The sequence below is a fragment of the Anser brachyrhynchus genome (assembly GCF_964034855.1).
Source record: "Anser brachyrhynchus genome assembly, chromosome: 16".
Lineage (NCBI taxonomy): Eukaryota > Metazoa > Chordata > Aves > Anseriformes > Anatidae > Anser > Anser brachyrhynchus.
Genome location: NC_137734.1, coordinates 10,335,369 through 10,344,787, shown reverse-complemented (window position 1 = coordinate 10,344,787; position 9,419 = coordinate 10,335,369). Strand labels below are relative to the sequence as shown.

The 9,419-nt window shown below is 59.4% G+C and overlaps 1 protein-coding gene across 1 annotated transcript in view; it reads left to right on the top strand.

Moving 5' to 3' along the window:
- The first annotated feature begins 709 nt into the window (after window positions 1-709).
- Window positions 710-9,419, top strand: part of JPH2 (junctophilin 2) — a 30,143-nt gene continuing 21,433 nt past the window's right edge. Inside the window, 2 exon segments of the mRNA XM_080557586.1 lie at window positions 710-1,514; window positions 8,626-9,409. Of these exon segments, the coding sequence (XP_080413712.1) occupies window positions 1,136-1,514; window positions 8,626-9,409 (1,163 nt within the window). The 5' untranslated portion in view covers window positions 710-1,135.

Here is a 9,419-nt window from a genome sequence, read left to right as displayed (position 1 = left end):
AGCTTTGCTTGGAGAAAACATCAATTTCCAGCCCTGCGTGGTGCAGAGCAAACCTCGAAAGCATGACTAAGTAGTCTGAAAGTTGTTTTTTTTTTTTGAATTTCTGACATGAGCCAATTTTAAGATTTGGCGTTAAAGTAGAAAAGGGGTTGGGGGGTCTGGTTCTGCCGAGGGGCGCTTGTTGAGTTGTGTCAGTCCCATATCCAAAGAGCCCGTTCCCTCGTTTATGTGGCTGAGTAATTTGTGAGGCGTTTTGCAATTCTCCTCACAGCGGTGGTCCTCACCTGCGCCTGCACAGGAAGGTGTACGGCTGTTCTGTCGTGTAGGTGACATTTAGACACGTTCAGCTCTTCCTGCAGTCCCGCACGCTTTCTCCAGCGCCTCCTTGGCAGCTCAGGAGGCTGTCCAAGGTGCACCGCTGTACTTGAGGCTGGAGCTTTGCCCCGGCAGGAGGCACAGAGCTCCGCACCTCGCCCCAACAGCTCCTCGTCCGGGGGCCGGGGGAGGCTCAGGAGGGAGCCAGCCTCGACGGGCGCTCCCTGCCTCCGGGAGGCCGCCGGGGAGCAGCTCGCCCCTTCCCAGGCGCTATTTTCGGCTATTTCACTTTCCCAGCCTCTCCTCTGCTGGCTGCCCGCCCGGAGGTGGGGGGGGGGGGGGGTGGAGGCCTCTCCCTCCTCCTCCTCCTCCTTCATAAAAGGGCCCCGAGGCGGGGGCCGGCCCGCGGGGTTATTTTTGGGAGCAGCTCCCGGCCTCCGATGGCCTTGTTAGGGCAGCGCTGACCTCACTCCGGGCGGGGAAAGGGTTGGGGCGGGGGCTTGGGACCCCCCCTCCTTTTTTTTTTCTTTTTTTTTTTTTTTTTTAACCCCCCCCACATTTTTTTTCCTCTTCCTCCCCTCCTCTTCCTCCGCCCGGCCGGGCCCCGCTGCCCGTGAGGCCGCCAGGTAGAGGCTCCCCCCGGAGCCCCGGGGCCCGGCCCGCCCCCTGCCCTCCCCTCGCCGGCCTCCCTCGGCCCGGCGAGGCCCGGCAGCAGAGGCCGGAGCCTCCCGGCATGGGGCAGCCTCGCCCCCGGCTCCTGCCCCTGCCCGGCTGAGGGGGGGGCGGCGGGGGGCTCCCCCCCACCCCGGGAGCCGGTGCCATGAGCGGAGGCAGGTTCGATTTCGATGATGGAGGCGCCTACTGCGGAGGCTGGGAAGGGGGCAAAGCCCACGGGCACGGCATCTGCACCGGCCCCAAGGGTCAGGGCGAGTACTCGGGCTCCTGGAACTACGGCTTCGAGGTGGTGGGCATCTACACGTGGCCCAGCGGCAACACCTACGAAGGGTACTGGTCCCAAGGCAAGAGGCACGGCTTGGGAATCGAGACCAAAGGGCGGTGGGTTTACAGGGGCGAGTGGACCCACGGCTTTAAGGGACGGTACGGCACGAGGCAGAGCATGAGCAGCGGAGCCAAGTATGAAGGTACCTGGAATAACGGCCTGCAGGACGGCTACGGCACCGAGACGTACGCTGATGGAGGTAAGGGCGACGGTGGGTACCGGTGCGATGCCCGTGTGTCGGCGGCAGGGGTGACCTCCTCCTGCCCCACGAGCGAGGGCTGGGTGGGCACGGTGCCCTCCTGCCCGTCCCACGGGAGCTGGTTAATAGCGTCGGACAGCGCAGGCTGCGGCTCCTGGCTCTCCGGTGGTCGATTCTTCCAGTTCATGGCTGGACCCGAGCTAAACGCCTCGCTGCTTCATGCCCACAGCCAGCCCTTCGCTTTCTGGTCAGGCAGCACCTTGTCAGCGTTTTCACGCTGGATATGAGCCACCCCCAGCATCGTAGCGTGCTTTGCCTAGGTATTAAATGCTGCTCGCATGCCTCCGACTGGATGCCTGAACATCTGCTTTGGTGAAATGTTTTTGCTCGAGTTATCAAAGCTGTTTAAAATACGTAGCCACGTGTCTTTCCCTAAAATAAACCCCTTTGGTTACTCTGAAGCTCGCAGTCCCCTCAGTACTGCACAAATGGCACCGAGCAGCCAGATATTTGCTGTACTCTGTGACTGCTTAGTCTAATTGTGTTTTTGCCTTAGTGGCAATTTTGGGGTTAGAACCATTACAAGAATCTCTGTGCAAGTAATTCTGTAGCTCCTCAGCGCTGTAATGTTCCAGGCTTCCATATTTAGGATAGCTAAATAGAGAGGGTGATTTGAAAGAAACACGCTTCAAAATATGTATCAGAATTACATCTATATTTATCCAGGACATGCAAAGGAGTCGGTTTGTAAGGAAAAATAACAGTAATGGTATAAATCTTCAGAATGGAGAGCATCGGATTTATAGACGTTAGAAAAACGGACTAATTCAAGGCAGCAGCCGTCAGGGCTGTGCTTTCATATATTTCTCAACAAGTCGCCTAGGCTGATGGCTAAGTTTTTGGGGAATGCAGTCCTGAAGTTGATTCACTTTGTCTGTGCCCTCTGAGGCTGTAGGTGTAGACGCAGCCCAGAAGCGGCTCATCGCTCCTGCTCCTTAGCTCTTGGCCTCCATCTGCCATGGGCCTCGGAGCTGGTAATGAGCCAGGCCCCGCCGCCTGCACCGCGATGCCGAGGCCTAAAGCATGCTCGCTTCGTCCTTGCAATGTACTCTTCCAAAAGCCTAACGGGTTGCTGTGAGGTGTGTAGGTTACAAGTAAGGTGTGTCTGGGTGATTTGTAATGCGCAGAGATCAAATAGCTGTGAGCAGCACGTGAAAGACCTTAGCTCGGCAGCTGCGTGACTTTAATTCGGGAGATCTCAAAGTATCACAGATTCAAAGCCTGTTCCTCACTGCTTACTAAAACGCAGCTTTTTCTGAGGGCGTAGGGCTGGTGCCTTTCAGGGTCATGCCCTATGGAGGACGTTGCTGCGGGAGCACAGGGAGAGCTGTGGCCGAGGCGATGGTGCCAGCATTAAGCCTACGGCATGGGGACAGGCAAATCTTGCTGCTCCTGCGTTATCTCCTCACCTGCATGCAGCCACCGCCTGCACAGTCCCGTTGTGGCCATGCCACTAATTGGGCCTGTTAATATTTGAGTTTGGGGTTGGCCCGGTAAACCTCAGGGCACTGCGGGTGGCCCGAGAGCCGGGGTGAGATTGGTGTCCTCTGGAAGGCAGCGGCACCAGGAACAGGGCCCTGGGCACAGGCGGCGCCGGCCAGCTCGTTAGGAGCCGTGGGTCGTCACGGGGCTGTACGTGGTCATCAGGGAGATGGAGCCCCTTTTGGGCCTTTAAAATGCACTTACACTTGAAATATATATATAAAAATATACATATCAAAGTTATACTTTAAAAGACACTTGCAGGGTTGTCTGTGCTTTGTATCTCGTGGCTGGCTGAGGCTGGTGGCTAAATAAAGCCCAAACCTAGGGTGAAGCTTTTGAAATCCCGTATGGATTTCTGGTGCCTGTTAAGGGGTGAGCTCCTGATACAACCGAGCTCAGGCACTGCCTGGGTTGCTCCCTGTCCTCTCCTCTACCAAAGGCCCGTTGTGAAAGCTGTGGGAGGCTGAGAGCTTGAAGAGCTTCCTTCTGTAACGCTGAGTGAAATCGGCCGCGAGGCTCAGAGCTCCCGGTGTGGACGGGCAGAGTAATGCTCTGAAATGTTTCCGTGGGTATCTGAGCTCAGTAGTGTGTGTGCCCGCTTCTGTCACCAGGAAGGAGCTTGGAGCCCTTTTACGGGGACAGGATCTGGCAGCTAAAGTGGATGGCGATTTGGGCTGTGCAAGGCAAAGCATGAAGGAACTCATCATTTTGCCACATAAATTCTCAGCAAAAACCTCATCGCTTGGCTTCTGCCTCTAAGTTTTGTGACCTCTGTAAGAAGTCCTTGTTTTTTGGATACATGTTTTTGGCGGAGTGCTCGATCCTGTCAAATCTTGCTGTAGAGAAAAGCGTCACTGCTACTGCAGAATCTTATTGCAAGCATAGGGCCCGGGCTCAAAGCTGTGCTTTGCTCTACAAATCCCTGTTTATATATGCCTATGGGGGGGAAAACCCTCACTTGCAACCAAAGCAACCTAAGCCCAACTTATTTTTGATGCCGCAGTTTGCTCTCTAGGCAGCTAAGAGAAAACAGCGGTGCACGTTAACCGAGCGGAAACAATTAGACCAGAGATCATAAGACCGCAAGAAAGGGGAAGGAAGCACAGAAGAGGGCTCCAGCGGGACCTACGAAGCGGGGTGGCCTGGGGCTGGGCTCCCCAGGGGCGCCCCGACTGCCGGTGGGTGCTGGGGCACCCGGCCCCGGTGTGCCTGGGGTGGTGGCACCCCCATGGCACCTCTCCTCCACGGGTCTGTGGGCGCCTGCAAAAAATGTCGAATTATCTCCACGTGACTGAGCCTGATAAAGTGGCTCGTCAAAGGTCACGTAACGTCAGAGATGGAGCAGGGACTCGAATCCCTGTTTTCAGGTCCAGCACCTAGACTCCCTCCAGCCCAGGCTGCTTCTCTAACAAAGCTACTGCGTGGCTGAACGTGACCCGTGAATTAATGCTGTGTGTTTTGTGTTTATTTTTCCTCTCCGTTTCTTTCTCCCTTTCTTTTCCAAGAGAAGCCATTAGGTAATACCGTGACAGCCTTCCCTTGGTGGTGTTGGCACCCAAAAGAAGCCCTAGGTTTTCGCTGGCGTGTCTGGCACGTGGCGCTGTGCGTGGCTTTGATGTGCCTGGCCTTCTGCACCAAGTTCTTCTGACACGTCTGTCATCGCAGTGTCTGGCTAACAGCAGGTGCTCGGAAGGCAGCGAAGCTATCGGAGTTGTTTGCATTATTTACCTGGCTGTTCGTATAATCTACATTCATCGCTCGTTATCCTAGCGCCTAGGTGCTGGGCAGGGGAGCTGTGATGCTGCTGGCAGCGGGCTCTTGCACCGAGGGCCACATCCTGCTGCTGAACACGGGAGGGTTCAGAGGTGAAGTCTGCAGGGACAACGTTTCCATCAGCACCACGGTTTGATCCTTTCCATCCTGTGAAGACAGACAGGGTCCCCCCTGCTTGCTCAGGGACAGACAGAGGTGGGGAATCTTCTACCTGGGCATCACAGAGAAACCGGCACGTTTTGTCATTCCAACATGAAAAAAAGCAGGCAATAAGGCATTATCGTGAGTCCTGTCCCTGTTCTGCTTTCTTTCAGATGCGTACAAGTATTGTACATCCCTGCCCCACGGGCTTTCCCTGGCAGCCCGGTGCCTCCAGAGGTGGCACACACCAATGAATCAGGCAGGGCTGAGCAGGCAGGGAATTAGGGCTCTGTTCCATTTTGATCCTAAACAGTTATTTTTTTCGCATTCGCTGCTTTTCTTTACAGAACCACACCCAGTGCGAGCAGTGAGGCTGGGGGCTGTGTGTCCCCCTGCCCCGTGTCATGCTGTGGCCAGGCTGTTTCAATAGCCCCAGAGTAATTCTGGCTCAGACGTGTGCAGCTCTGCTCTGCCACCAGCCCCGATGCGGTTCGTACAGCCCTGGGCCTCTGTTAGACTCACTGCGCTGGTGTGTGTAGGTTAGCTGGATCTGGCGCTGCTCAGAGCTTGAGATTTCGAAGCAGTCTGCTTTCAGGGTGCTTTATGGTATAAGAAAAAAAAAAAGGGGGAATTACTTTTTTTTTGGTGCAGGAAGAGGAGTGCGGCACCGTGACAGCTCCTCCGGCAGCCTCGTGGCCGTGCTGGTGGATGCCCTGCAGAGGTGGTTAGATAGGCTCTCTCTTCCCACTGAGGGAAACTGAGTCAGGAAAATATGAAATAAGCTGGGCAAGGCTGCTTGCGACCGACTCGGTGGTAGCTGTGATGGAGCGTGGTGGTGCCTCCTGCCTTCCCGGGCTCATCCTGGCCCTGGTACCCACGCAGGGTGGACAAGGAGGTGACAGCGTGTCCCGGAGCACTGAGCTGCTCCCAGCATCTCCTGGCTCTGCTCCAGGCTGGTGGCTGGGCACAAAGCCTCCGTCGGGCTCCGTGCATCACAGCGTGACGTGGCCGCACCAGTGAGCCCTCTGCTCGAGCCCCTCGAGCCCTGGCTCTAGCACCCGCTCACCCCACGCTTGTTTTGCAGGTCTGGGCACCGCGGCGTGTCGGTGCTCTCGGTTCTGCCAGGTGGCGTTGGCAGGTTTGGTCACACCACGAGCTGCCAGGACCTCGTTTCTTGTCCCACGTGGGACATGCTTAGCGTGGGCACGTGGCCAGGGGTTCACACAGGTGCCTGTGAGAAGCAGGCTCCCAGCTCTCTGCTACCCAAAGACCTGCTGTGCCCCGTGGCTTTTCCCATCCCACCTGGCCAGGAGCTGCCCGTGGCACTGCTGGGGGGGAAGTCGGGGACTTGCTGGAGGACAGAGGCTGCCCTGACCTGAGCCTCCAGGAGAGGCTGAGCCCCGATGAGACTTTTCCAGAATTCCTTTTCCAGGTGGTTAATTCGACGGCGCTATCAGATGCAGCTTGCTATGTGCAAGGTTGGCCTGTCCTGCGGGGAGGGCTCCGGTGTCACCCCTATCGAGTGTCAGCCCTGCGCCGGCGGGGATGGGGCACCCTGCTCCTGGGCTCCTCGTGGGGAAGGGGTGGGGAGGGAAACGGGGCAGCACGTGGTGCTTTCGTGCTCCGAAGACTTGTCACCACTGCACAGAGCAAGATTTGGGAGCGTGGCGGGGTGAGGAGCACACCCAGATGCCTGCACTGGAGGGGTGAAGCAGAACTCGGGTGATGACCCCAGCTCCCAGCTCATGCCTCCCTTATTTTTCCTAACAGAGCTTAAACTACCCCAAGAAACCAAGCAAAAGCACCTTGCTTTGGACAGCAGCTCCCGTGGCTGGCTGGTGCAGATGCTCTGCACTCCCCGGACCCTCCCTTCTGTTTCCAGGGTAGCTGCGGTGCTGCAGGGAGCCGAAATCCCGTGTGCCCGGGGCAGGGAGCGCTGGCGGGGGGTGGCTGCTCGGGGGCAGCAGCTGCTGCCCGCCCGGGCACTTCTTGCCTTTCCTGGCCCCGGCGCTGTAAGTTAACACCCCGCAGGCGGGTCTGGAGAGGATTTCAACGAAACCTGAAGCTTGGGAGTAGAGATTATGCTGCAGAAGTGGCCTGGGAGAGCGTAAAATATGCACTCCCACCATCGCCAAAGAAGGAGCTGCGTTTGCTCTCAGGGGACTAGGGTCATCCCTGGTCTCAGTAACAGCATCTGAATGTGGAAATGAATGTCTGGAAGCCGGGTTCCCCCCTCCTTCCTGGGCTAGCCTAGCCTGGGTCCCCGCTCTAGGGTCACCCCCCCGGGGCAGCACGGGCTGGCTCCCCAAACCTCGGTGCCTTCTGTCGCTGCTTAACAAAACTCAGGTGTTTTCAGACTTATGTCCACAAAAATGCCCCCTGCACGGCTGGCTGCTCGCGTGGAGCCGTGCCCAGCAGCGCAAAGAGCGGGGCGCCTTTCCAGGGAGCTTGGTGCCCCCCCAGCACCGCTTTGGAGCGAGCCGGCCCCTTCCAGATGCCGCAGCACGGGCTGATAGATGGGAGCGGAGCTGAATGCTGCTTTTGTTTGGGGTGGTTTTGCCGGTTTCTGAGGCAACTGTAGCTCCGGAGCGAGGAGAGCGAGACGGGGAGGGCAGCGGGCCGGGAGGCGTCCCACGCTGTCCCGTCCCGTCCCCTGCCACCCCGTGGGGCTCGCTGGGGACACGCTGGCTCTCGCAGCCCGCCTGGCAGGGTGGCAGCGCTGGCATCTCGGTGCCGGAGGCGAGGACTGCCCCCGGCAGCCCTGCTCCTGCTGGGAGCCCTTCTTGGAGAGGGGGCTTTGATGCTGCTAATTTAAGTCTCTTGGCGTCCTGGTGGGAAAAATCAGAGCTGTTGTCTCCGAGTTGCTGTTCTAGCACCTGCGGAGGTGCAGACGTGGAAAGGGCCGGGCTGGCAGAGGAACAATGTGCTTTTCCCAGTCCTTCAAGGTCCTGCTGGCTCTCAGGGTCCCATACTGGGGTGTAGCCCTGGCCATGGTGAGCGCTGTTCTCCCCGCGTCCCCCCCATTGTATGGCACACCGTGTGCACGGTCCTGAGCTGGGTCTGGAGAAGGGGACAGAGCTGGAGGATCCTCAGAGAGCTGCTCCTCTCCTCCCTGTTTTACCCACGTCTTGCTTTGTGGCGTGAGCCTTGGTCCTGGGACCACGGGCAAGCTGTGTCAGGGCCAAGCAGATGCTGCTGCGGGTACCGGGCAGCCCGCGCTATGGGCACGCGCCCGTCTCGGGGGTCTGGAGCTGGTCCTGGCAGGCTGCGAGTGACAAACAGCAGAAGGGGCTGGAAGGGACTGTCCCCGAGCCAAGAGCCGTGCCACCACCTCTCACGTGTACACGTGGGGCTGCTGCCACCCCTCGGCACAGCCCAAACTCCAGCCCCGTGGGGCTGCCTCCTGCCCCCTGGTCCTGATGGCAGCCCAGGCCCCACATCCACCAGGCAGCTTTGGATTTGCACCAGCACCTTCCTGGCTTGTGCTCTCTGTCCTCGCTCCTTTGGGGCAGCGCCTTTCACAGTGGATTTCGGGTGGATTTTGGGGTCCTCTCTCCGAGGGAGGGTGCGCATGCCCAGCAGCCCTTCGCTGGCCCGCGCAGGCGGGACGGAGAGCGCCGCCGCTTCACCGCCTCCCTCTTCTCTCCCGCAGGAACCTACCAGGGCCAGTTCACCAACGGCATGCGGCACGGCTACGGCGTGCGGCAGAGCGTGCCCTACGGCATGGCGTCGGTGGTGCGCTCCCCGCTGCGCACCTCCCTGTCCTCCCTGCGCAGCGAGCACAGCAACGGCACCCTGCCGCAGCAGGACTCCCCTGCCGCCCACCCCGAGAGCCTGCCCGTCTCGCCCACCATCACCCGCGGGGGCTTCGCCCTCAGCCTCTACGCGGACGCCGAGGCCGGCAAGCCGAAGAAGGGGGGGCTCTTCCGCAGGGGCTCCCTGCTGGGGAAGCTGAAGAAGTCCGAGTCCAAGTCGTCGCTGGCCAGCCAGAAGAGCCGCGTCAGCTTCCTCAAGAGCGAGAGCGGGATCAGCTCGGCCGCCAGCGACGCCACCTCCACCGTCAGCCTGGGCGAGGGCGCCGAAGGCGAGGAGTACCCCCCCTTCGAGTCCGACATCGACGCCACCACCACGGAGACCTACATGGGCGAGTGGAAGAACGACAAGCGCTCGGGCTTCGGCGTCAGCGAGCGCTCCAGTGGGCTCAAGTACGAGGGCGAGTGGCTGGACAACCTGCGGCACGGCTACGGCTGCACCACGCTGCCCGACGGCAAGAAGGAGGAGGGCAAGTACCGCCACAACGTCCTCGTCAAGGGCATGAAGAAGCGCGTCATCCCCCTCAAGAGCGCCAAGATCCGGCAGAAGGTGGACAGGAGCGTGGAGGGGGCTCAGAGGGCGGCGGCCATCGCCCGGCAGAAGTCGGAGATCGCGGCGTCCAGGTGGGTGCGC